Source organism: Pongo abelii, chromosome 19 (assembly GCF_028885655.2).
Source record: "Pongo abelii isolate AG06213 chromosome 19, NHGRI_mPonAbe1-v2.0_pri, whole genome shotgun sequence".
Classification (NCBI taxonomy): Eukaryota; Metazoa; Chordata; class Mammalia; order Primates; family Hominidae; genus Pongo; species Pongo abelii.
In genome coordinates, this window is record NC_072004.2 from 69,915,939 (window position 1) to 69,942,729 (window position 26,791).

The following is a 26,791-nucleotide window of genomic DNA, read 5'->3' on the forward strand; positions in this document are numbered from 1 at the left end:
TCCTGATAGGGAAGGCCGGTGGTCAACCAACGGTTAGGGTTTTGACCCTACTGTCCGATCCTCTAGTCTAGGAGTCTTTCTGGCAGACAGCAGGCTCGGGGCACTCAGAGGAAGAACCACAGAAGTTCTAGCTGCTGCTTGGGATGGCTGAAGGAGGCAGGTGGGGTGGGTGGGGTGGGGAAGTCCTTCTCGAATAACTGGATTCCTCCAAAGATTTCCCCACCCCCACAGAACTCCCCTCGGGAAATTCCCCTTTTTCCCTCAGAGCCAGGCCTGTGTGGCCTAATAACGACGGCCCTGGTTTTCCTCCCACTCCCCTACCCTTAGGTAGGCACTTAGACTCCGGCCTTTGAGTCCGCTTCTGCGCAGGGCAGGGGCTGGAGGCGGGGCGAAGGGGCGGGGCCGCAGAGGAACGCAAGTCCCGCTTCGCTCTCGGGGGCGGACTCAGCGGCGGAAGTGGCGCTGCCGGAAGATCTTTTTCCGCTCTGAGGCGCTACTGAGGCCGCGGAGCCGGACTGCGGTTGGGGCGGGAAGAGCCGGGGCCGTGGCTGACATGGAGCAGGTGGGTCCCGGAGCGGTCGCTGGGAGCGGGTGGCGTGCGAGGGCCGTCTTCCGCCGGTCGAACCCGCTTCCCCGCCCGCTGTCCGTGCTGGGTTCCGTCCGACCCTTCCCACACCCGCTGCGTCTCAGGTTCCGCCCCCTTCCTCTGCCTGGCCTCGCTCCGCCCCGCGCGGGTCGGAGTCTCCAGCACTGACTCTTGGCGACCCCGCCTATCCTGGGGAGCCCGGGGAGGGCGTTCGGGATCTCCTTCCAAAACCTCCGTGTTAACTGAGGAGAGAGGCGAGGGGGAAGTGTCTGGGTGTTACGAGCAGGGGCAGGTATGGGGAGGGGTCGGAATCTGGGGTGAGAGGAAAACATCTACGCATTCCGGTAGCTCTGCGTCTCAGTGTCATCCCGTGTCTCCCCAACTTCCTTTCGAAACGGCCGTGAATAACTTCCTAATTGGTATTAAAAGGGCCCTTTGAAGTCTTGAGTTCTTAGAGGTGCATAGTACCATTGACACTCATTCCTAATGACACGTTCCCCCACCCCGCGTTTTTGGCTTAGTCAGTGTCTCCTGGTTTTCTTCGTACCGCTCTGACAGTCGGTCAAAGTCCCGCTTCACGTTTTCCTCTGTCACCCAGCCCCTCGCTCTGTACACTGAGTCTCAGTGGTCTCATTTTCCCCCACGGCTTCAGCTTTACACCAACTAAATACCCAGATCCACATCTTCAGCGCAGCCCTTCCCTGGAGCTCCACGCTTGCCCATCCAGCGGCCATTGGGACAGCTCTGCTTCACATGGGGCTCACTGAGTCCAAACTTGAACTGGTCTTTTCCTTGCAGATTAATTCTTCCTCTACCCCAACGCAGCCGGAAGTCTGGTAATTACCTTACACTTTCTCCTCTCTTTCAAGTCCCACATCTTAAAAGTGACCTAGTACTGCCAACTTCCTGAACATCCTTCAAACCTGGGCCCGCTCCATCTCTTTTGTTACCACGCTGTTAATGTGTTGTCAGTTCCCAACAGTCCAGCCCTGGCAGCTTGCAGCCCAGTCTCTAAACTGTAACTCTTGTGATCCTTTTAGAACACAAGTCTTATGGTGCAGTTCCTTGCTGATAACCTTTTTCTGGCTTTCTATTGCCTGTGTGCGAACCCCTAGCACAATTTATACAGCTCTCTGTGATCTGACCTAGCAGTCTCCTATGTGCACCCTAAGGTCCAATAATATGGCACTGCCGCATGTGCCATGCCGTATCTTCATGACTCTGCACACACCAGCCCCCGCTCCTTGGAAACCTCCTCCCTCTCTTGTCTGCTGGGCTACCTTCTACATGTTTTTCAGTGCAGGCAGGGCTGCCTCCGCCTAACCCCCAAGGTTAATTGCCCTTCTGTGTCCTGTAGCACCCTGTCCATAATAGCATAGTAGCTGAGAATACAGACTCCTGGATCATACTGCCTGGGTTCTGACCTGTTTGGTAACCTTGATGAAGTCAGTGCCTCAATTTCCTCACTTGTAAAATGGAGGTAGGAATGTCTCTACTTCATAGAGTTGTGAGGATTGAATGGAATATTGTATGTTTAGGTCTTAAACCAGTGCTAGGCACAAGAATGCTCAATAAATTAAAGTGAGTTGCCTGGGTGCAGTGGCTCATGCATGTAATCCTAGTAATTTGGGAGGCAAGGCAGGATGGTCGCTTGAGGCCAGGGGTTTGCAACTAGCCTGGGTGACATAGTGAGACCCCATCGCTACAAAAATTTAAAAAACGAGCTGAGCATGGTGGTACGTGTGGGAGGATCCTTTGAGCCCAGGAATTTGAAGTTACAACGAGATATGGTTGTGCCACTGCACTCTAGTGTGAGGGACAGAGTGAGATCCTGTTTCTAAAATAAATAAAAAGATAGTTATTACTAGTATGTAAGGACAACATAGTTCACCAGTTATGATTTTTAATTTCATAAGTTGTCTGAGGATGGTCGAAGTGGCTTACTAGTCATTTGATAGAGCCTAGCTCTTTGTCAATAAATAAAATGCTGGAGTGGAGGACACTGCGGGCAGAATCTGGATTTATTGAGTGAAGATTCAAGAGTGAAAAAGGCTCAGACCTGGTCTGCTCAGGAAAACCAGTCTGGAAGTGTGTGTGTGTTACATGGCAAGCATTGAATCTAGAGAAATGTATAGAGCTGGGAACTAGAGGGAGAAAACGACCAGGGGCGGCTTCTGAGGAGCTGACAGTTAATGGGGCCTATAAAGCGATGGGAGGATTTTATCAGAGGGAGGCAGAGGCTGGAGTGGGCTCAGAGATCAGAAAGCTGGGTCCTCTGAACAGAGCTCCAGTAGATGGTGGCTGGGTGGGGGAACAGGGGAGACGGAGCTGAGGAAGACAGAGGCAGCGTCCTCTGCTGAGGCTGGCAATTCTTTTCCTGTATCGGCCATGAGGAAGCATCCCTTGAGTTGGGAGCCAACAGGGACCATGCCTGGGGGCAACTATGCTCCGGAGGCCTAGTACCTGGTGTTTGGGGCCAGGCCCCCTGGATAGGGCCATTGTGCATGCCTTTGGGCTGGGCCTTCTTTGGAGCTCTTTTGCCTCCCTGTAATGCCCACCCTCTTTGCCTCCAGCTGGTAGATGCTGACTCTTCAAGGCCAGGGTCAGATGGCCCCTCCTCCCCGTGGCTTTTTTGACTTCACTCATTCCAGCCTGGGTCAGATGATCCATTCTCTGGGAGCCCACGGTCCTTTGTTCATTCCTCCCTGAAAGCGCTGATCACAGCATGGTATTATTTATCTGCCAGTCTTCCTCACCAGACCCAGAGTCCCTGATGGACCAGAACAGGGTCCTGTGGCCCCAGGACTTGCACTGCGTCCAGCACACTGTAGGCCCTTGGAACCTGCATGTTGCATTAAGTTGAGCTCTCAACACAGCTAGACTTGTTAAGGGAGAGCGGTGCGGGGGAGATAAAAAATCCAGCACATCTGGCAGCTTGTGCCTGTTCCACTGAGTGCGAGAGCCTGTTGGCTCCACTTTACAGATGAGGAAGCTGAGGTTCAGGGGAGGTAAGGTCAAGATCACTCAGCAGGGATTTAAAGAGCTGTCTCCTGACTCCAGGTCTGCATGTCTCCCACAAACTGCCTTGGGGTCCCAGCCTCCAAGGGGGCAGGTGCCACATCAGTAGGACAAAAGATAAGTGTCCCTTTTTCTGGCTGAGGAGAGGCTAATCCTGGCTTTGTCCAGGCAGGGTTGGTGCCTGGAGGATCCTGTGCTGAAACCGGCTCCCCTCCGCCTCCCCACCCCCCCTCCCCTTGTCACTCGCCCTAGGGGGGCCTTTTCTTGAGAGGACTGAGATCTCTCCTGGAAGATGACTGGCCATTTCCAGACTAACCTTGGGAACTCGACCTCGCTGGTTTACGTAGCAGCACGAAGAGGGCAGGTGGGGCCTGATTCACTGGCCCTGAGTGGGTCAGGGGTCATGGAATCACAGAACTGGGGGCATCCCTGATGATTCACAGGGCCTGGCACAAGGGGGAAAGGAGGGCAAGTGGATCTTAGTGTGTTAGGGTCTTCCTGTACACTGCACCCGCAGAGCCTCCCCAGCTGGGGGGAGGAGTGTGTGGTGGTGAGTCTTGTTTCTATTTGGCTTAACTCTTCCCCTTCCGCTTCCTCAGAAGGAAAGGAGAAACGGAGCCAGGCTTTGGCTTTGGGTCTTATTTGTCATTGTAGCTGTGTCCTCCTTTCCCTACACTCCCGCTTCTCCAGGGGATTTCCCAAACCCTCTGTGGAGGGCTACAGTAGGGCCAGTCAGCCAAACGTCCCGAGGCTGATGGCATGGGCCGGTAACCCTGAATGTGCCATCCTAGCCAGGCACAGTGGTGCACGCCTGTAGGTTCAACTACTTGGGAACCTACTCCCAAGTTTTTGACTCCAGGATTGATGTCCAACCCCAAACCCACACCCTTTCTCCTGTTCCAGGGTGGACATTACGGATCCACAGACTAGCTAACTTACTAGACATGTACTGTGGCCAGGCACTGTGGCTGTGACTTAGACCTCAAGGGCTTAGGACAGATGGCCTCGAAACATCTAGCTGTGATAAGGGAAATGCTGACCCAGAGTTACTTGGGAGGCTGAGGCACGATTGCTTGAGCCCAGGAGTTTGAGACCACAGTGTCCTATGATCGCGCCTGTGAATAGCCACTGCACTCCAGTCTGGCAACATAGTGAGACCTGTCTCTTAAAAAAAAAAAAGTGTCATTCTGGGTCAGCCCCCTGAAGCCAGAGTCTACCCTTCCATTCAGCAGTACTGCTGGGACTCTCAGTTTGGGCAAAGTGCTATGCTGGACCTGCCTGGCCAGCGCCCTGCCTCTAACACTGTCACCATGGGTAATAGTAGTAATAGCTGCTATTAATTAAGCACAGACACTGTGCATGTGTTATTTCTAATCCCTTCAGGCTCTGTGAAGTAGGTACTATATTCTCCCCATTTTACAGAAAAGGAGACTGAAGTTCAGAGAAACCCAGTGATTTGGTCAAGGGCACACAATCTAATAAGGAATGGCGTTAGGTTTTTGCCTCCAGGACTGGTGTCCAACCCCAAACCCACAGCCTTTCTCCTGTTCCAGGGTAGACATTATGGATCCACAGGCTAACTTACTAGACACGTATCATGGCCAGGCACTGTGACTGTGACTTGGACCTCAAGGGCTTAGGACAGATGGCCTCGAGACATCCAGCTGTGATAAGGGAAGTGCTGACCCAGAGTTCTGAAAGGTCAGGGGAGTCTGGAGGGTGAGGAGAAGCTCTGCCCAGGAGGTGACATTTGAACTAGTCTCTGAAGCGCCAGAGTTCTCCCCAAAGGAAGGAGGTCATTCAAGAATGAGGAAACAGGGAGCCCAGGCGATGGGCTGTGGTGTGTCCTGGGAGCAGCCAATGATCAGCAGAGTAGAGGCGGTGATCATACCCATAGCATAGCAAAAGAAGAGTGCTGGGGTCTGGAGTCCTGCCTCCTCCTTAACCCTCCCCTGTTATCAAAGACTCAAGGTTAACTCACCTTGAGTCTTCTCCCTACAAGTCAGGCTCAGGGAGGGGAGCAGATACCCTGGCTGAGGGCCCCCAGGAAACCAGTTCCTCTTGCCTTCTTGTGGAGGGAGTGCCTGGGCTCTGGGCAGGAAAGACCCCCACAGAGGGTGGAGTCCAGCTCCAGGAGAGGCAGCCTGGGCAGGGAGGGGCTGCTCTCCCGGCTGGGCGTGAGTGTCCACGTGCATTTGTGCATGTGCTGCTGTAGGGAAGAGTGTAAATGGCCGTTCAGTGCATTTCCTGGAAACCCACTCTGAGCCTGTTACAGTTCTGGCACTGGGCATGCAGCAGGGAGCAAAGCACAGGAAGTCCTTACTCTCATGGAGTCCGCATGCAAGTGGGAGACGATGGGCAGTAAACACAGACCAGTGAATGTATCATATGTCAGAGGTGACAAGTGCTGTGAAGAAAAATACGGCAGGGTAAGGGATGGAGGGTGCGGGCTAAATAGGGGTTCAGGAATGGTCTCTCCAAAGGGACATTTGTATAGGGACCTCATTGGAGTGAGAGAGCAAGTCATGCAAAGACCTGGGGAGGAGCTCCCGACAGAGCAGCAGGTGCAAGGGCCCTGGGGTAGAAGCATGCTTGATGTGTCCGCAGACAGCGAGGGACCAGTGTGGCTAGAGTAGAGGGCTCGAGGGGAAGAGGAAAGGGGAAGAGGAGGACTTGTAGGCTAGGGTGGGGACTTACGCCTTTATTCTGGGGAAGCCATTGGAGGTTGGGGCACTGGGGAGATGTGATTTGGCTTTTAACAGGATCCATGTGGCTGCTGTGTTGAGAACAGGCTGAAGGGGTGAGGACAAGGAAGAGTGGCAGGTAGAGGTGATGGCCTGGGCAGGGTGACATAGTGGTAGGTGAGCAGTGGGCAGATACTGGCCAAATTTTGCAGGAAGAGACAACAGGATTTGCTCATGGTTTGGATGTGGAAGGGAGGTGTGACCAGATGAATGCTAAGCCCAAAGAGGGCCTCTTGACACACTGTCCCCCAGCTAGCAAGGACTCTTGCGGGCAGCAACATTTGTACTTAGAAGGTCCCAGCCTGGCATGGGGGAAGGTCATGTTCCTCTGGGGTTGGCTCCGCTCTGCCTCTTCCTGGCTGGGGGACTGTGGGCAGCTCTCCTTCCCATGAGTCATCACTACAGCTTCTGGGAAGGGGTGTGATGCATTAAGGAGATGGTGTCTGCAGGGTGCCACCGCAGGCCATGGCCAGCTGGATCTGTGTCTTCTGCACCAGCCCATCTGGATGCAGTGCAGCCTCTCTGGTCTGCTATCCTGCGTTCCCCTAACTGGCACCCTCCTGGGCCAGCCAGCAGCAGGACACAGACCAAGGCCAACCTCCTCCACACCCAGGGCCTCTGCCTTCTACCCTCTGTGGAGTCTCCATTAACTTGACATTGACAGGGCTGCTTGACTCAAAACAAACCCAGCCCTGGCCTGAAGCCATCTCACCAGTCAGTCAGAGCTCAAGACTCTCTCTTTCTCTGGAGAAGAGCAGGAAAGTAATCCCAGCTAACCCTCATGCAGCCACCACTCTGTGTCAGAATCTTTTTTAGGCCATTGCATTGAATAAGTCATTTAATCCATATAAACCTGCCAGGAGTAGGTGATATTGTTAACCCCATTTTATAGGGGAGGAAACTGAGGCATGGTGAGGTTAAGTGACTAGCAAGGTGGAAATCTGAGGTTTGACCCATCTCCTGGCGTGGAGTCCAGTTCTCTCAGCTTCACTGATCCTTCCTGATTTGTACTGAGTTAGGGATCCCCTGGGAAGCCCCCATGGGCAGGGGGTGCTGGTGCTAGCATTTCCTGTGGATTATGGGAGGGGGATGTGTGGAGGACCTGTGTCTACTGTTCCTCTAGCCTCTGGGGGATTTGGAGAACCCACTCTGCCCAGAGATGTAAGTCATCTTTGGATATAGATGAGACTTGTTCCCTCTCCCCCTGAATCCCAGGGCATAGCTCTGTGGAATAAGCTCTAGCTAGAACTTGTAAAGTTTGGCCCAGCCCACCCTGGGAGGCTAGGAGGTGGGGAAGGGCCGGGAGACTCGAAGTGGTGGTGGTAGTTAATGTCTGTGTGGTTAGACGTTAACCAGTTACTCTGTGGTGCCAGGCACTGTCCTAGGCACGCTATAGTTATCATTGTCTCCTTTGGTGCCCCCAGACAGCCCAGGGTCAAGACGGGTAGCCTCAGTTTACAGATGCAGCAGTGGAGGCTTGCACAATGAGTAGGTGGCTTTGTTCAAATCACAGACCTAGGCCAGGTATAAAAGCCTAAGTGTGGTGTAATTCCAGCACTTTGGGAGGCCGAGGCGGGGAGATTGCTTGAGTCCAGGAGTTTGAGACCAGCCTGGGCAACATAGTGAGACCCTGTCTCTACAAAAAAAAAAAAAAAAAGAAGAAAAGAAAAGAAAAATTCGTCTGGCATGGTGGCGTCTGCCTGTAGTCCCAGCTACTCAGGAGGCTGAGGCGGGAAGATCACTTGAGCCAGGGAGTGTTTGAGGCTGCAATGAGCTGTATTCACACCACCGCACTCCAGCATGGGCGACAGAGCTAGACCCTGTCTCAAAAAAAAAAAAAAAAAAATCGCAGACTTGCCTTGACTAGGAAACGCCTACTGAGAGCTGCCGTCGGGCTTTGGAGCTGCCTCCCTGAAGAAAGGTGTCTGGAGCTTCTGGCCTGGGGTATGACAAAGGGCTAGCAAGGAACCCCCTCTGTGGCTCTGCAGCCTGAGATTTGTGGAAATTGAAAATTGGGGGTGGGTGAGTGGGAGGTGGCTTAGCCATCCTGCTGTCCTCCTCTTCTGTCTGCGTGAAGGGGCAGCCGATGCTGCTCCCTGGGTGGGAGCTTGCAATTGCAGAGGGGCGGGTCTCAAGAGGAAGGAGTAGAGATCAGTCCCTGCACTCCCCTAAGAGCCTCTGCCAGGAGCCAGGACAGTCCTCTACTTCCTGCCCCTCCCCCAACCTGGAATTCACCTCTGCCTGCAGCTGGATAACCTGGCCTTTCTATAGATGAAGGAACCAGGCTAGAGGGTTAGGGAGCTTGCTCTGAGCCACACAGCAGGTGAATTGTAGAGTTCAGATTTGAACCCAGGCCTTTTAGGGTGATTTTTATTACATGTCACTATAGTGTATTTAACCTCCCCCGCTCACAATTTCCCTCTTACTTGAAAGGTTTTTGTTTTGTTTGTTTTTTTGAGACAGAGTCTCGCTGTGTCACCCAGGCGGGAGTGCAATGGTGTGATCTCGGCCCACTGCAACGTCCGCTTCCTGGGTTCAAATGATTCTCCTGCCTCAGCCTCCCAAGTAGCTGGGATTACAGGCACGCGCCACCATGCCTGGCTAATTTTTTTGTATGTTTAGTAGAGACGAGGTTTCACCATGTTGGCCAGGCTGGCCTCAAACTCCTGACCTCAAGTGATCCTCCCGCCTCAGCCTCCCAAAGGGCTGAGCCACCGCTCCTAGCCCCGTCTTACCCGAAAAGTCTTGCCAGCTACTTAGTCTATCCCAACCACCACTGACCAAGCACTTACCATACTCCCTCCTGACACCTACCTCAACACCCAGCCCTGTGACATAGGGATTCTTGCCTTTTTTTTTTTTTTTGAGACGGAGTCTCACTCTGTCACCCAGAGTGGAGTGCAGTGGCGGGATCTCGGCTCACTGCAACCTCTGCCCATCAGGTTCAGTCAATCCTCCCACCTCAGCCTCCCAAGTAGTTGGGACTACAGGTGCACGCCACCACACCCGGCTATTTTTTGTATTTTTAGTAGAGACAGGGTTTTGCCATGTTGGCCAGGCTGGTCTCAAACTCCTGACCTCAGGTGATCACCTGCCTCAGCCTCCCAAAGTGCTGAGATTATAGGCATGAGCCACTGTGTCTGGCTTCTTGCCTTTTCTTGTCGTGGTAAAATATACATAACATAAAACTTACCATTTTAACCTTTTGTTTGTTGTTTTTTGTTTTGTTTTGAGACAGGGTTTCCCTCTGTCACCCAGGCTTGAGTGCAGTGGCACGATCTCAGCCCACTGCAACCTCCACCTCCCCGGCTCAAGTGATCCTTCCTCCTCAGGCTCCTGAGTAGCTGGGACTGCAGGTGTGCACCACCACGCCTGGCGAATTTTTGTATTTTTTGTAGAGACAGGTCTTTGCTGTGTTGCCCAGACAGTTCTTGAACTCCTGAGCTCAAGCAGTCCTTCCTCCTTGGCCTCCCAAAGTGCTGGGATTATAGGCCTGAGCTCCCACACCCAGCCTATTGTTGCCTGTTTTAATGCAGCTGAGGAAACTGAGTCTCAGAAGGGTTATGCTTTGCCCCAGAGCACACAGCTAGGAAGGGGACAGTCTGAGATTTGAACCGTGACCTTACAGTCCGTTCCTTTTTCCATGATACCAGCCACCTCCTGTTTGCCCTGAGTCCAGCACACCACCCAAAACCCTATTACGAGTGGTGCTGGTACTATTGTATCCTAGGGTGAGGAAGAGAAGGCCTGGAAAGGGGTGTGGGGGCCTGTGCCCACCCCTTCCCTTTGCCTCACGAATAATCCTCTGTGCCCTGGCACCTGACTTCCCCCCTCCCCACCCGCTTCCCCCTCTAACCCAGGATGGTAAAACCTCCACTTTTGCTGGGTGTGGTGGCTCACGCCTATAATCCCAGCACTTTGGGAGGCCGAGGTGGGCAGATCACGAGGTCAAGAGATCGAGACCATCCTGGCCAACATGGTGAAACCCCATCTCTACTAAAAATACATAAATCAGCTGGCGTGGTGGCGGGCACCTGTAGTCCCAGCTACTTGGGAGGCTGAGGCAGGAGAATCGCTTGCACCTGGGAGGCGGAGGTTGCAGTGAGCCGAGATTGCGCCACTGCACTACAGCCTGGTGACAGAGCGAGACTCTGTCTCAAAAAAGTAAAAAAAAAAAAAAAAACCCTCCACTTTCCCCCCTACCTCCCACTCTCACTTCCTCCCCAAGCAGTTCAGCTTCCGCAGACATTCGACTGTCAAGTCTGCAGCCATCCCAGGCAGACTCCTTCACACCACACCTGCTGTTCCCCTCCTGACACTTCTGAAGGTGCTTGGGAGAGGCCAGTCACAGCAACCAGTGGGCTCTTTTGGCAGTGGGTGGGGTGCTGCTCCCAGAGGGCTGGGCTGTCTCCGAATTGTCCATTCCTGCCTCCCCCTCATCAGGAGGGTGGGTGTGGTGGGTGGGGGCTGGCGCTAGCTGTGATGCCTCTAGGGCTAGGCAGCCTACAGTCAGCCAGAGAATGAGCACTTTGGGGACTGCACAGGGCAGTTCCACACCACGGTGGGTTTTCATCACTTAGACTGGCAGGTGGTCTGATGGAGCTCAAAGGCCTTTCAGAGTCATCTGAGTGAGCCCCATTTTCAAACCCTAGCCAACGAGGCCTCACTCAGGGTGATGCTGGAGTTTGAGGAAAGGCTGACAGGTGGGATTCAGTAGCTGCTTTTACCCATAGCAGTCTGGTTTTTATCTGTTTTATATATTGAGGTTCCAAGTAAGGTATTACTATTTTAAATGTTTCTCTTGCTTTGCAAAGGAGGTGGTTTGTAGCTGGGTGCGGTGGCTCATGCCTGTAATCCCAGTACTTTGGGAGGCTGAAGTGGGAGGATCGCTTAAGCCCAGGAGTTCAAGACCAGCCTGGGCAACATAGACCTCATCTCTACAAAAAATTTAAAAATTAGCTGAGCATGGCCGGGCGCGGTGGCTCACACCTGTAATCCCAGCACTTTGGGAGGCTGAGGCGGGTGGATCACGAGGTCAGGAGATCGAGACCATCCTGGCTAACACGGTGAAACCCCGTCTCCACTAAAAATACAAAAAATTAGCCGGGCATGGTAGTGGGCACCTGTAGTCCCAGCTACTCGGGAGGCTGAGGCAGGAGAATGGCTTGAACCCAGGAGGCGGAGCTTGCAGTGAGCCTAGATCGCACCACTGAACTCCAGCCTGGGCGACAGAGTGAGACTCCATCTCAAAAAAAATTAATAAAAAATAAAAAAATAAAAATTAGCTGAGCATAATGGCATGTGCCTGTGGTCCCAGTTACTCGGGAGGCTGAGGCAGGAGGATCACTTGAGCCCAGGAGGTCAAAGCTACAGTGAGCCATGTTCACGCCTCTGGACTCCAGCCTGGATGACAGAGTGAGATCCTCTCTTTAAAAAAAGGCGGAGGGAGATGATTGAAAAAAACCACTGATTTTCCCCCAGATAAACAGAGGCTTGGTGAGAAGGACTTGCCCAGAGTTATGTGGAATTAGTGGTTGCCCAGAGACTGGGGTACAGGTTTCTTAACTCCGGGCCAGTGCTCTGCCTGATGTACAGGCTGTCATTTGGACTTTGAGCTGCTTTCGGTGGGAGGGTGATATCAAACCCCCTTTCTTTGACTCTTGGCCAACTGTCCCCGCCCCTGCCTTCGAGCCCCCATGCTTGGCTCCCATACTCCCTGGCATCTTCAACTCTCCCAGGCTCCCGCAACACCTCTGCTCTAGCCCCATCTGCGTCTCTCGCTTCGACAGGGACGTCTGGGCATGTGAGTGTCAGTGTGGTTGCCACTCCAAGTGCGTCTCACACCCAAGCTGCTGCCATCCAAGTCCTGTCCCCAGGGAGAGAGAAAGTCAGAGGGAAAGACAGACAGACACAGAAGTAGACTGGAGTAGGCGAGCGACAGCACCTGGAAGTGAGGCAAGGACCAAGGAGGGAGGGAGGGAGGAGAGAGGCAGATAGAGAAGAGAAGAGAGAGAGAAATGTGGAGAAAGTGGGAGAGACTGATGGGAGTGGAGAGAAAGACTCATAAATGGAAGATAGATTGAGAGGAAGACCCAGATGGGGAAAAATAAAGACAGACATGGATGACGATATGTTCTGTGGGCTGTGGGGAAACAGGCATTCTTGTACATTGCTAGTGGGAGTGCAAACTGCAAAGGGAACTTGGCAATACCTCACAAAACCGCATATGCAATTTGACCCAGCAATACCACTTCTAGGAATCTGTCTTGAAGATGTATTTCCAACAACGGGAATATGTATATGTATATATATATATATATGCTCAAGGTTATTCATTGCAGCATTTCTGGAATTACAAATCTAAGCGCTCATTCATGGGAGACTGAATAAACTATGGTTTGTCTATAAAATGGAGTACCAAGCATCTCTATCAAAGAACGAGAAAGACAATGTAAAACTGACATGGAGTGCTCACCAGGATATACCGTTTAGTGAAAAAATAACAAGCAAGAGCACATCTGTAGTAAGCTACTGTCCATGTAAGAAAGGAAGGATATAAGAAATATAAGGCTGAGCGCGGTGGCTCACGCCTGTAATCCCAGCACTTTGGGAGGCCAAGGCAGGCAGATCCTGAGGTTGGGAATTCAAAACCAGCCTGGCCAATATGGTGAAACCCCATCTCTACTAAAAATATAAAGTTAGCTGGACATGGTGGCGCATGCCTGTAATCCAAGCTACTTGGGAGGCTGATGCAGGAGAATCGCTTGACCCTGGGAGGTGGAGGTTGCAGTGAGCCGGGATCGCTCCACTGCACTCCAGCCTGGGCCACAGAGTGAGACTCCGTCTCAAAAAAAAAAAAAAAAAAAAAAAGAAATATATACAAAGAAAGCATATTCCTTTGTACAAAAGAAATATAAGAAGGATAAAGCAGACACTAAAGCCGTAAATTACTGCTCACACGTGTAATCCCAGCACTTTGGGAGACCAAGAAGGGAGGATTGCTTGAGCCCAGGACTTCAAGAACACCCCATCTCTTAAAGATAGGTTACTGTTAGGGATTGAATCGTGTCCCCCACAAAAAGGATACGTTGAAGTCCTAACCACCTGTACCTCAGAATGTGATCTTATTTGGAACTGGAGTCATTGCAGATGTGATCAGTCAAGGTGAGGTCATCTTGGAGGAGGGTGGGCCCATTATGACTGGTGTCCATATCAGGAGATGGCAGTGTGAAGACGGACACATGGGAAGAGCACCATGTGACAGCGAAGAGCGGTCGGCGTGTGTGGCTACAACCTGAGTCACGCCAGATTGCTCACACGCTGTCAGGAACCAGGAAGAGGCAAGGAAGGGGTCAGAGGGAACACGGCCCTCCCAATACCTTTCTCAGACTTCCAGCCTCCTGAACTGTGAGATGATAAATGTCCATCATTTCAAACAAACAAACCCAAAATGACAGACATGGGAGAGGGAGAGGGAGACGGAGACAGGTAAAAAGATACTTAGAAAGGAAATACAGGCCAGGCGCAGTGACTCATGCCTGTAATCCCAACACCGGGGGAAGCCCAAAACGGGAGGATCCTTGAGCCAGGGAGTTTGAGACCAGCCTGGGTAACATAGTGAGACCCTCGTCTCTAAAAAAAATAAAATAAAATGAATTAGCCTGGTGTGGTGGCGGGCGCCTGTGGTCTCAGCTACTTGGGAGGCTGAGGCGGGAGGATCGCTTGAGCTCAGAAGTTGAAGGCTGCAGTGAGCCATGATCGTGCCACTGCACTCCAGCCTGGTTGACAGAGCAAGACCCTGCCTCTAAAAAAACAAACAAAACCCCACACAGATGGAAAGTTACTTTGTGAAACAGATACAAAAGATGAGGAGAGATGGAGAGAGTGAGGAAGGGAGACAGGTCTTACTGCAAACAAAAGGGCCGTCAGAGGCAGGGAAATGTCACCTGCCCTGGAGCTGCAGCCTGTCACCATGAGGGATGCACTGAGCATGCAGTCTGGCACAGATCTGGCTGATGGATGTTGGGGGTCCCATTGCCAGCGGCCTGTCACATCCCCTCCCCATCGCCTGTTTCCAGAGCTGAGCCCAGCTTTTCCATAGCACTGTGGAGATGAACCTGTCATGGGGCTCAGAGTGTGGTGTTGGGAGTAGCCTTGGCCTGGTGCCTCTGCCTCACCTGCCCTCCGACTCTGCTGCAAACAGTCAGTTCCTGTTTGTGGGGGCTTGCACAGGGGCAGAGGGATGGACGAGCTGGCTTGCTCAGAACCTCCTGCCAGCCACAAACTGAGCTGCGCTTGTTTTGGACGCGGTAGACTGAGGGGCCCAGGAGGGTAGTCCACATATCGAAAGTGTGGCGGGACACGTCAGGAGGGAGAGTGGTTAGATCTTGCTTTCCCAAGATCAGGGACAAACATCTAGAGCTTCCCTTCCTCTAGCCCCCAAACCACTCCCTGGTGCTGGAATGTGGGGAGACTCAGGGAGCCTCTTGGTCAAGTCCCAGAAGCTCAGGCCCCACCAAGCTGGTGAGTTTTTGCCTCCCCGCTTCAGCTCCTCTGACATTCTTTTTTCTTTTTTTTTTGAGACGGAGTCTCGCTCTGTCGCCCATGCTGGAGTGTGGAGTGCAGTGGCGTGATCTCTCCTCATTGCAAGCTTCGCCTCCCAGGTTCACGCCATTCTCCTGCCTCAGCCTCTCAAATAGCTGGGACTACAGGCACCGGTCACCACGCCCGGCTAATTTTTTATTTTGTAGTTTTAGTAGAGATGGGGTTTCACTGTGTTAGCCAGGATGGTCTCGATCTCTTGACCTTGTGATCCGCCCACCTCCGCCTCCCAAAGTGCTGGGATTACAGGCGTGAGCCACCGCGCCCAGCTTCCTCTCTGACTTTCAATGGGACCTTTCCTTCTCACCTAAGGGACGGGGCCTCTTAGAGCCCAGCACATGGGTGGGGCAGAGACCATAGGCCTGGGGGCTACATGGCAGGGAGGGAGTGCCAGCGTTCCTTTTGTCTTTAGGGTTCCTGAGAGCCTGATGCTGGCACAGGATGGTAAGGGATTGGGTAAGTCCATTCACCTCTCTGGGCCTTGGTTGTCATATCTGTAAAAGAAGAGGAACCGTCCCTGCCCTGAGTGGGCATGAACGTGGGTGTGGATTTGTGGGCATGGGGCGGGGGGCGGTAGAGCACTGGGCTGGCCTCCAGAGTGGCTGCTTCCTGCTCTCTTTAGGGTTTGCCCTGTTCCTGTCTGCTGTGTAGCATGGAGCTGAGGGCCAGGAGACCCACTGAGCATTCATTTATTCAACAATCAATTACAAAGCACCTATTGCATGCCAGGCATTGTGCTGGGCACCAGGGAGTCAGCAGTGACCATGTCAGATAAAGCCCATGAGGCCGTGGAGTTTACAGTCTAGTGAGAGAAGGGTAAACAGTGAAATAAAACAATAAAGATCATTTCAGATAGTGACCCAGCTCACTGAAGAAAGGAAGGCAGCTTACTATCATGTTACGCTGTGAGTTGGAGCAGGAGGGTGGGAGGCTCTCTGAGGAGAGGACTTTTGAGCTGCCCGTTGAAAGGTCTGTGGGAGAACATTCCAGGCATGGGGAGAGCCAGATCCAAGGTCCCAAGGCAGGACGGGGCAGGTGTATTGAGGGTTGTAAAAGAAGGCCAGAGTGGCAGTGGCAGCAAGACAGGGAGAAGGGCTGGGCAAAGGCCACCTGCAGGCCTGGACTGAGAGGGCCTGGTGAGGAGGAGACTGTTAGCCTGAGAAGGGTGGGGAACCCTGGGAGGGCATTGGAACGCATTCTCTAGACCGGCTATATGAAGAGCAGGAGGGTGAGAGAGGCAGCCTGGAGGCCCACCCGTGAGAAGCAGATTGCCGTGGTCCAGGCAGAGATGGTGGTGGTTGGACCTGGGCAGGGCAAGGGGTGGTGGAGCTGAGAGGGACCAAGATGCCTGCTCTCCATAGCTCCAAGCACACAGACACTGCTCTAGGAAGGCCCTCCCAGTTGCCATGGATCAGGGGGTGGGAGGGGAAGACTGGCTGCTGGGAGGGAATGTGGCTTTGTGCTTGGAAAACAAAGAACAGAGCTTGGGGCCCTCTTCTCCTGGGGGTGGTGGCAGGCCCAGAGGCTGTTGACAGGACCAGAGGCTGGAGCTCAGGGCTGGGCCTGGCAGGAGCAGGCTGCAGCCCCAGAGATCCAGGAGGGGGTAGGTGCCCACGCAGAGGGACCCCAGAGCCCTCCAGGGGTGAACCCTGTGGCTGCTGGGCTTGGGGCAGGGAGCACCAGGAAGGAGAACAGATAATTAGTGGAATGCTTAACCCTGCAGCCTGGGAGCCAGGCTGGTGGAGGACATTTGGGCAACAGTGCTCTGGGCCGTGGGCTTGGGACCCAGTGTAGAGACAAATGCCTTTGGGAGCCAGTGGCGGCCCTGGGGGCTGTGTGGGAGGGACAGGAGGAGGTTGACAGGACTCTGCCTCTGCCTCGCCCCCAGCCCTGCCGTTGAGGCCCCGTCCTCCCCACCCTGAGGTGGGGGCCCACCAGGATGAGCAAGCTGCCCAGGGAGCTGACCCGAGACTTGGAGCACAGCCTGCCTGCCGTGGCCTCCCTGGGCTCCTCGCTGTCCCACAGCCAGAGCCTCTCCTCGCACCTCCTTCTGCCGCCTGAGAAGCGAAGGGCCATCTCTGATGTCCGCCGCACCTTCTGTCTCTTCGTCACCTTCGACCTGCTCTTCATCTCCCTGCTCTGGATCATCGAACTGAATGTGAGTGGGGGCGAGGTGGGGGCACGGGCCATGTTGCAGGCCACCCGGGCCTCAGTTTGTCCATCTGCCACATGGGAGGGCTGCCTCTCCCCCGGGGTTGGTTAGCTGGGTAAAATGAAGACTGGGAGGAACAACAGGAGTTCTCATATTCTGAATGAAGGAATGTGGAGGGGTTCTGAGGGGTTGCGTCATTTGGCCAAGGTCCCTCTGCACGCATGTGTGTGAAGGCGACGGCCTTGAACCCACCCTCCAGCTGAGTTCATGCTCTTGGCCTCTGCCCCATACTGCCCCCTAGTGGAGGCTCCCAAGAGAGGAGGACGGAGAGACCCAGCTCTGGCAGAGCTGTTGAAACCTTTGTCTTCTTTCTGCCTGCCACTGCCCTCTGACTCCAGTTGGTTCATTCATTCGTTTGTTCGATGATTCATTCATTCATTCAGCAAACATTTTTTGAGTCTCTGCTGTGTCCCAGGCACTGTGCTAAAACCAGACACTAGGCAGGTGTGGTGGTGCACACCTGTTGTCCCAGCCGTTCGGGAGTCTGAGGTGGGAGGATCGCTTGAGTCCAGAAGTCTGAGGCTGCAGTGAGCCATGATTGCACCACTGCATTCCAGCCTGGGTGACAGAGTGAGACCCTGACTCAAATAAATAAGTAAATAAAAGTAGAGGGCACAGTGGGAAGCAAAACAGGAAAAACTCCCAGTTCCCAGTGGCTCTAATGAGATGCTGCCGGGCAGCCTGGAGACCAGAGCTGCCCCACCCCCACCCCACGCAGTGCTTGGCCCACCCTCAGGAACACAGTCTAGTTGGCAGTGGCCTGATCTGGTCTCCAGGCAGGGCCAAGCCCACAGAAGCAGGATCCCTGGAAGCAGGGCACCCCAGGCTCAGTTCTGTCCCAGCTCCGCCTTGGCGTTGACCCGATGACCTCAGCAAGGGACTCAGCCCCTTGAGTCCTCCCCTCATTTTCCTTCTGCAGCATGGGCTCCCCATCAGAGTTCTGGATGGCAAGGGCCCTTCCTCCAGGTCTCAAGCTTATGTGACAAGAAAACGATGTCTTGTTAATAGAGGTGATGAGCTCAGAGAAGGGGCCAGCTCGGGGCAAAGAGATTAAGTTTGATTCTGGGCATGTTGAGCTGGAGGGAGAGACAGGGCTCTGAGGGTGACTGTTGATTGTGCACCAGAGATGAGCTGGCACCTTCAGTGAGCTGGAGCCACGGCCATGGATGGCCCTAGGGGCCATCTTACCCATGAAAAAGCTGTGGCCCAGCAGGCTCAGGGCCTTCTGCAGAGCTTCTGAGGTCTTAGGCAGACTTCCTTTTCAAGGTCCCATCCAACATCAAAGTAAACACTAAAACTTACCTGCATCCTTCATTGAATACATGTTTCCTTACCCGAGAAGAGCTGAAAAGATTTTGATGATTTTACTTTTGTTTTGTTTTGAGACAGGGTCTCGCTCTGTTGGCCAGGCTGGAGTGCATTGGTGTGATCATAGCTCACTGTAGCCTCCAACTCCTAGGTTCAAGGGTTCCTCCCGCCTCAGCCTCCCCAGTAGCCGGGACCACAGGTGCACGACCACATTTGGCTATTTTTTTTTTTTTTTTTGGTAGAGATGGAGTCTCACTATGTTGCCCAGGCTGGTCTCAAACTCCTGGACTCGAGTGATCCTCCCATCTCGGCCTCTCACAGTGCTGGGATTAGAGGCATGAGCCACTGTGCCTGGCCTCTGTAATTGTGCTTTTGAAGTTATTTGGCTGTGTTGGCTGCGATTGCTCTGCAGTCCTCATGCGTACCTGGGAATTCTTGCAAAGTGAGAAGATCTAACTTACTAATCGTTTTCAGATGTCATGAAACATTTCAGAATCCTGCACTGAACAATTAGTAGAGTCCGCATGATGTTTCCCTTGGCAGACATTTAATTAAAATTGTATTGATTTTCGGTCTTGTAGTTTTATTTTTGTATTTGGGAGCATATATTTTTAGTTCACTGACAGACTGTGTCTGTGTTGCCCAGTGGTTACAAGGACTCAGTAGGGTCGTGCTGAGCAGGGGGTTTGGAGCCAGAGAGTGGCAAAGCAGGGGCTGAGACTTGGCTCTCCCGAGTCCTGATCAGTCAGCACCAGTGGGTGCCCAGGCTGGAGAGAAGAGGGAGGAGGACAGAGCTCTGAGGCCCAGTGACTGAGGGTGGAAGGGGCTGCAGAGCCCAGGGCAGAGTCTGAGGAGCAAGAGGAGTGCTGGGTGGTGTGGGTTGGGTGGGATGGGGTGGGTGGGTGGCAGGCCTGGGGGCCTCACCAGCAGCCAGAGGAGAGGTGGCATCAGATTTCATGGAGCTGGGGTGGGCTTGAAGAAAAGGCACATGGTGGGGCTGTGTGCTCAGTGGGGGAGCATCTGTATCTCTAACAAGCCCCCTCAGATTTGGCTGCCCTGCTGGAGAGCGGAAGCCCCAGTCTAGGCGGTTGTGAGGGGTCTTCCTCTCCGGGGTTCCTGGGCTCCATCGCCCAGAGTCCCTGTGTCCTCCCTTCTCCAGGGTGGCTGGTGCCCCACCTGAAGAAGCCTAGGCCCGTCATACCCGTCCTTCCGAGGAGTCAGGCCGCAGTCTGGCCTGGTGTCCATCCAGTTCCCTCAGACCTCTGGACATTGGAGTCGGGGCCAAGGCCTCAGGGGTCCTGGTGAAAATGTCTGGTGGGCTGGGGTAAGGACAGGGGCAAGGACACATCCACTCCGTCTCCACTTCACCCTCTCCAGCAGCGTGATGGATTTTGCCCATTAAGCATAAACCTAATCAATTGATTTGCCACCTGAGGCTCCGTCTGACACCACTGCCCACCCCCACCCCCCATCAGCCCAGATGGATTATGGCTGGGAAGATGGAGCACCGCAGTGCTGGGAGGGAAATGGGATTCTGTCAGAGGTGGGCTTCCGGCGCCCTTCTGCTGGCCCTGTGTAGGGCCTATTGCCTCCCCTGCACAGCCCCGAAGCCTCCAAGCTTGCCCCTTCCTGGGTAGGGTGCTGGAAGCAGGGCCTGGATCCTTAGAGGAGTGGTATTGGTGCCTGAGGTCTCTGGCCGTGGGCTGAGCTCCCTTGGTGCTTCCAGGGCCCCCTGGGTGGTGGCTTCGCGCCAACAGCCTCCCCTCCAGGTTCCTCCGTCCCCTACCTCTTGCCCCTTCTGGGAGGTGAGGGGCAGCCCCAGGCCCTTGCTTCTACCTGCAGAGCTCTTCCTGTCTCCCTCTCACAGACCAACACAGGCATCCGTAAGAACTTGGAGCAGGAGATCATCCAGTACAACTTTAAAACTTCCTTCTTTGACATCTTCGTGAGTGGCCTTGGGAGATCCTGGGGACCCCGGAGGCAGAGAGGGAGCAGGGAAATGACTTCCGCTGGGTTCTCTTTCTGCAGCATATATCCAGTCTGACCAGAGACTCGGCTCCCATCCTTCGGGAGCCATCAGTCGTTAAAATCTTTGCTCCACAAGGCTGGGCGCAGTGGCTCACGCCTGTAATCCTAGCACTTTGGGAGGCTGAGGTGGGTGGACACTTGAGGTTAGAAGTTCGAAACCAGCTTGGCCATCATGGTGAAACCCCGTCTCTACTAAAAATACAAAAAATTAGCTGGGCATGGTGGTGCGCGCCCATAATCCCAGCTACTTGGGAGGCTGAGGCAGGAGAATCACTTGAACCTGGGAGGCGGAGGTTGCAGTGAGCTGAGATCGTGCCACCGCGCTCCAGCCTGGGTGACAGAGCAAGACTCTGTCTCAAAAAAAAAAAAAAAAAAAACACCTTTCCTCCACAAAGCCCCCTTCAGAGAGCCCCAGGTGGGAGAGGGAAGATAAGACCCCTGTCCAAGGTTACATCCAAATTGTCCCAGAGAAATGCTGACTCAGTCGTTGTCCCCTGAGGTGTGCATGCCCATAGGAAGGGATTGTGGGGGCAGGACCAGAGGGGAGGTCAGCCTGCAGCAGGGTGGGGGGCAGTAGCTTCCTGTGACTGCCTGGCTGCCGTCCCCCACCAGGTCCTGGCCTTCTTCCGCTTCTCTGGACTGCTCCTGGGCTATGCCGTGCTGCGGCTCCAGCACTGGTGGGTGATTGCGGTAAGATGCCACTTTCCTGGCAGCTTCTGGGCCCTGGCAGGGCTGGTGGAAGGGACGGGATGTAGGAGGACTCACTTCCCAGCCTCTGCCTTCCCCTTCCTCCCTCCCTCCCCTGGGCAGGTCACGACGCTGGTGTCCAGTGCATTCCTCATTGTCAAGGTCATCCTCTCTGAGGTCAGTGGCTCAGGGTCTGGTCGGTTTGGTGGGCATCAGATCTGAGTGGTATGCTTCTAGAGAGGAGCATTTCTCTAATTTGGGGTGTCTGTCCCTGTTGTCCGGGTTAGGGGGAGAGGGAATCCTGTCCTTTGGTATCTCTAAGGAATTATCCTTCACCTGCTTCCCTGACTTAGCCCCCTGCAGCTCCAGGAATCAGAAAGTTCTTTCTCCAGCCTAATCCCAGTTTATCCTGCTGCAGACTTGAAAGGGTTCCCAAGCAGCTGCTACCCGGAATGGGGTGTATGCCAGTTTGGCTGGCTAGAGTTGGTAGCCGCAGGAGGGGGCTCTGGGTTTGGGGTGACCCCTGCCATGGAGCTCAGCCCCCTCCCTTCACAGCTGCTCAGCAAAGGGGCATTTGGCTACTTGCTCCCCATCGTCTCCTTTGTCCTCGCCTGGTTGGAGACCTGGTTCCTTGACTTCAAAGTCCTACCCCAGGAAGCCGAAGAGGAGCGATGTGAGTGCTCGCGGGTAGGGGGGTGCAGCGAGGGTTACCCCAGCCCCAAGAGAGGGGAGTTGCGGGCATGAGAGTCAGTCTGAAGCATCTTGCCACCTCTGAGCAGCCTCCAGTAGCCTGAGGGGGAGCTTGGGTGGGGGTACCCCAGGCTGCTAGGGTGTAACTGTCCTCGGTCTGGGACCGAGTTTGCTCCTCTAGGGTATCTTGCCGCCCAGGCTGCTGTTGCCCGTGGACCCCTGCTGTTCTCCGGTGCTCTGTCCGAGGGACAGTTCTATTCACCCCCAGAATCCTTTGCAGGTGAGGGCTGGTGTGTGGGGGAACTGCTTTCAGGGAGGGGCCTTGTGAGGAATGGGGTAGGCTGGGTCTGTTCTTTCTATTCCTTCTATCAGGCTCCCTGGGGAAAGCCAGCAACCCTCTCCCACACACTTTTATCCCCCACATCCTTGCACTCACATACCCGAACCCCACTACCTCCCCACACTCTCTCCCCACCCCTTGCCATTGTCATCTGTGCCTGTTTTCTGCAGGGTCTGACAATGAATCAGATGAAGAAGTTGCTGGGAAGAAAAGTTTCTCTGCTCAGGTATTTGCCTGCCTACCGCTAACCTCTGCCCTTGGAATGGGTGCCTGGAGGACGGCCGGTGCGGGGGTCAGCCGGGGTGGGCAGGGGTTTCCCAGTAGAGGCTGAACCTCGGGCAATGCCCATCCGAGTGTCTGCCCCACCACCAGTCCGGCCCCCCTGGTCTGCCTCATGCCTGGGTGCACAGGTGGAGCAGCCCAGATCCCACATGTGGCTGGGCCAGGTCCCTCTGGGAAGCATGTGGTATGTCTAGAGAGAGAACAGGCCACGAACATGGTGGGCTACAGGCCCCAGGCTGACCCCTCCCTGCCTCCTGCTTCCGTCCAGGAGTGGGAGTACGTCCGCCAGGGGAAGGAGGCCACAGCAGTGGTGGACCAGATCTTGGCCCAGGAAGAGAACTGGAAGTTTGAGAAGAATAATGTAAGAAGCCCTCTCCCACCTGACCTTCCCATGCGTGTTAGGAGTTTCTGTTCTCTTTTCTGAGGCCTGAGGAAGAAACCCAAAGATTACATGGGTTGGAGCCAGATTCCTGCCCCAAGAGAGGGAGCTGGGTCCTCGGGTCGGCAGGAGGCTGGGCTGGATTGGACGTTTCCCCCCGCGCCCCTCGGCCCCCCTTCCCTGCACCACACTGTCTTTACTTCCCTGCTGTTCTGCCCCCTTGGCTCCAGGCTTTGAAGGGGAAGCCAGGCTTCTGCTCTGCATCCGTTGTTTCGTTTCATGATCAAAACAACATTATCTACAAAGATTGTAGAGAGCTTGGAAAACAGAGAGCAACATGCCCCAGTCCCTCTCTCTGGCCAGTTCTTGTGGCAGCCCCATTGGCCTGGAGACATGGTTTTTTGTGGTTGCAGCCGCAGCTGTCCCCCCATCTTTTAACTCGGCATCAAAAGCCTCTCTCCCGCCAGTGCCATAGGTTTGTTAGAGCTGCTGTTTTGTAACAGCTGCTCAGGTATCCCCAAACTCCTGGAGTTTTCCACCCTGAGCTGTTAAAAACCTGCCCTGCCTGTCACCCATTTCTGTGCCACCAGCCCACCCCCTGCCTCCACTCTCCTCCCTGCCACCTTCTGTCCCTGCCACAGGAATATGGGGACACCGTGTACACCATTGAAGTTCCCTTTCACGGCAAGACGTTTATCCTGAAGGTGAGTGAGGGGAGCGGGTTTCCTGGAGCCCCAGACAGCACAGGAGGCTCCAGGAAGGGGCCGAGGGGCCCTCTGGTGGGTGCCCCCCACCAAGAGGGAGGGGTTGGTCTGCCTGAGCCCATCTGGCACCACCCAGCCCTCTGCCGCCCTGTCCCAGACCTTCCTGCCCTGTCCTGCGGAGCTCGTGTACCAGGAGGTGATCCTGCAGCCCGAGAGGATGGTGCTGTGGAACAAGACAGTGACTGCCTGCCAGGTGAGCCCAGCCTGGCTGCCTCTTAAGGCACAGATGGGGGCACAGCCACGCCCCAGTGGGATCACTGAAGCACTCAGCGCCTCAGCTGCCCCATCTGTATAGTGGGTGTGATGGTAACAGTGCCTGCTCGAGAGGGTCGGGAGGAGGGCGGGAGGAGTGCTCATCAGGCGCTGCCCAGGGCCTACGGATGGCAATAGCAGTTAGTTAGTAAAGGGGCCTGGGGTGTTCCCATCCCTGGGGTTTTCCTGGGGCGACCTGTTCCAAAAGTCTCCGTTGACGGCCCTCAGATCCTGCAGCGAGTGGAAGACAACACCCTCATCTCCTATGACGTGTCTGCAGGGGCTGCGGGTGGCGTGGTCTCTCCAAGGTGAGTCCCTGCTGGGCCCCCTCCTCTCAGCCAGGTCTTCTGCACTTTGGCCTTGGGTCATTGTCCCCTGAACTAACCCTCCCTCCCCCAGGGACTTCGTGAATGTCCGGCGCATTGAGCGGCGCAGGGACCGATACTTGTCATCAGGGATCGCCACCGCACACAGTGCCAAGCCCCCAACGCACAAATATGTCCGGTGAGCCTCACTTTGCCTGGGGTCACCCCTGCCAGCCCCTCCCCTGGGAGCATTGAGCAGTGCAGGGTACAGCGTGTACAGCTGGGTACTTCCCCTGCTGAGGCTGCGTTCCTGTTCCCTGTCTCGCTGGGCTCTGCTTCTCCCAGCTACTAATCCTGCTAATCTTGCTGCTCTGTCTGTGGAGGTGGGGGGTGGTGGACAGCTGGAACCAAGCCACCAACGCTGGACGGGATGTGCGGCGGTGGCTGGCTGGGGTAGACCATGGATGGGGACCCGTGCAGGGAAGGGGCCTGAGAGCCATGTGCTCACTCTGGGCTGATTGACCTGAGCAGGAGGCTCTATGCTCTGGGTTTCATCTTCCTGCCTAAGGAGACTTGGGTCCCCTTTCGTCCCCTTCACCCTGTCCTCACTCCGTCATCTTTCTCTGGAGTGGCTCAGGAGTCCCCCAAAGATAAAGGGATTATGGCCTTCCCGCATCTGTGCCTGGGCTTCTGGAGTCTTCCCTTTTGTCCAGTCAGGCTGTGGTGCTGCGGGTGGCCCCCTCCCATAGACCCCACTCTTCCCCATCCCCTCCTGGGTTCCAGCAGGAGCACTGTTCTTAGAATAGGATGCCAGGCTCTGCTTTGGGCACTGGACAGACTTGCTGGGTGCAGAGAAGCTCACTTCCTCTCTGGATGCCAACTTCCTTATCTGCAGAATGGGCTTAGGCGTGCTCAGTGGAGCTGAGGGAGAATGAAATGGTGATGAGATGTGAACTGTGCCTCCCCAGGCTTAGCCTTCTCCTGAGCAGGTGTCCCCTCCTGAAGGGGAAGGGGTAAGAAACCCCAGCCCAGCCTACTCTGCCATAGCAGGGCTGACCTAGAATCTCTGGACAGGGTGGATGAGGGCTGGGAAGGTGGTGAGCTCTCTGTCCCTGGGGGTGTGCAAGCACCAACAGGCTGTTGTGGGAGGATTCAAGCATCACAGAGTGGCTGGGGGTGGAGGGCCGATTCTGCAGCCCGTGGGACACCTGTGCTAAGCCTTGTTCAGACAGGGTAGCTCTGCCTTTCTGCTTCCAGCCCAGTCCCAGCTGGGCCAAGAATGGAGTGTGAGTGGTGGGGGCTGCGGGGGGGTGTCAGGGCCTCACTGTGTTCCAAAGTCCCCCCAATGACGCCTCTTTCCATAGGGGAGAGAATGGCCCTGGGGGCTTCATCGTGCTCAAGTCGGCCAGTAACCCCCGTGTCTGCACCTTTGTCTGGATTCTTAATACAGATCTCAAGGTGGGGTGCTGGGGGGCTGCCAGGTGGGTTCCGTGGAGTGGAGGGGACCCTGCTGCTGACTTGGTTGCTGCATGACCTTGGGGGCTCTCTGCCATGCCTGGGCCTCCCCTTTGTCAGCCTCCTTTCTTACTTGAAAATTTGGGTCAGGGTCCAGATGGTCTCTTAGCCCTGGGTTGCTGTGGGGCATGTGCCGCCCCTTCTTACCTCTGAGTCCTGAGGCCCTGAGGAAGGGTGGCTGGTGGCCAGCCCAGCCCCACCCTAGTCTGTTTGTGTGGCTGGTGCCAAGAGCCAGGCCCAGCATGTTCTTCCTGCCAGGGGTGAGTGGGAGAGGGCGGCCCAGGCTGGATTCCAGAGCTGCACCTGCATTCTGGCCCAGAGCCCCCCTGCTGGTGCCAGCTGCAAGGGGAGACCCTGCTGAGGGCAGGCCATCAAGTGACTTCTGCCTGCCTTCCCCCAGGGCCGTCTGCCCCGGTACCTCATCCACCAGAGCCTCGCGGCCACCATGTTTGAATTTGCCTTTCACCTGCGACAGCGCATCAGCGAGCTGGGAGCCCGGGTGTGACTGTGCCCCCTCCCACCCTGCGGGCCAGGGTCCTGTCGCCACTACTTCCAGAGCCAGAAAGGGTGCCAGCTGGGCTTGCGCTGCCCACATGGGACCTGGCCCCAGGCTGTCACCCTCCACTGAGCCACGCCGTGCCTGGAGTCGACTGTCTGAGCAGGCTGTGGGGTGGAGCACTGGACTCCGGGGCCCCGCTGGCTGGAGGAAGTGGGGTCTGGCCTGTTGATGTTTACATGGCGCCCTGCCTCCTGGAGAAGCAGATTGCTCTCCCCCGCCTTGCCAGGGCAGGGTCTGGGCTGGGCACCTGACTTGGCTGGGGAGGACCAGTGCCCTGGGCAGGGCAGGGCCGCCTGTCACCCGTGTGAAGATGAAGGGGCTCTTCATCTGCCTGCGCTCTCGTCGGGTTTTTTAGGATTATTGAAAGAGTCTGGGACCCTTGTTGGGGAGTGGGTGGCAGGTGGGGGTGGGCTGCTGGCCGTGAATCTCTGCCTCTCCCAGGCTGTCCCCCTCCTCCCAGGGCCTCCTGGAGGACCTTTGTATTAAGCCAATTAAAAACATGAACTAAAAAAAAAAAAAAA

At 55.1% G+C, this 26,791-nt stretch overlaps 1 protein-coding gene across 10 annotated transcripts; it reads left to right on the forward strand.

The window, feature by feature from the left end:
- Positions 1 to 364: 364 nt before the first annotated feature.
- On the forward strand, positions 365 to 26,791 carry STARD3 (StAR related lipid transfer domain containing 3). Of its 10 annotated transcripts, none has more exons than XM_024234188.3 (16): positions 365 to 562; positions 15,362 to 15,405; positions 16,838 to 17,107; positions 20,337 to 20,414; positions 21,110 to 21,187; positions 21,308 to 21,361; positions 21,740 to 21,857; positions 22,056 to 22,154; positions 22,385 to 22,440; positions 22,765 to 22,857; positions 23,517 to 23,579; positions 23,737 to 23,832; positions 24,120 to 24,199; positions 24,291 to 24,395; positions 25,561 to 25,654; positions 26,112 to 26,791. In XM_024234188.3, the coding sequence occupies exons 3-16, from the start codon at positions 16,889 to 16,891 to the stop codon at positions 26,214 to 26,216; spliced, it is 1,338 nt and encodes a 445-aa protein (XP_024089956.3). In that variant the 5' UTR covers positions 365 to 562; positions 15,362 to 15,405; positions 16,838 to 16,888; the 3' UTR covers positions 26,217 to 26,791.

Bases quoted from the DNA above. Each gene is read 5' to 3' on its own strand.
- STARD3 (XM_024234184.3), top strand. From the start codon at position 16,889: ATGAGCAAGCTGCCCAGGGAGCTGACCCGAGACTTGGAGCACAGCCTG. The intron at 21,858-22,055 runs GTGAGTGCTCGC...TTGCTCCTCTAG, and splicing joins GGAAGCCGAAGAGGAGCGAT to GGTATCTTGCCGCCCAGGCT. The intron at 23,580-23,736 runs GTGAGTGAGGGG...GCCCTGTCCCAG, and splicing joins GCAAGACGTTTATCCTGAAG to ACCTTCCTGCCCTGTCCTGC.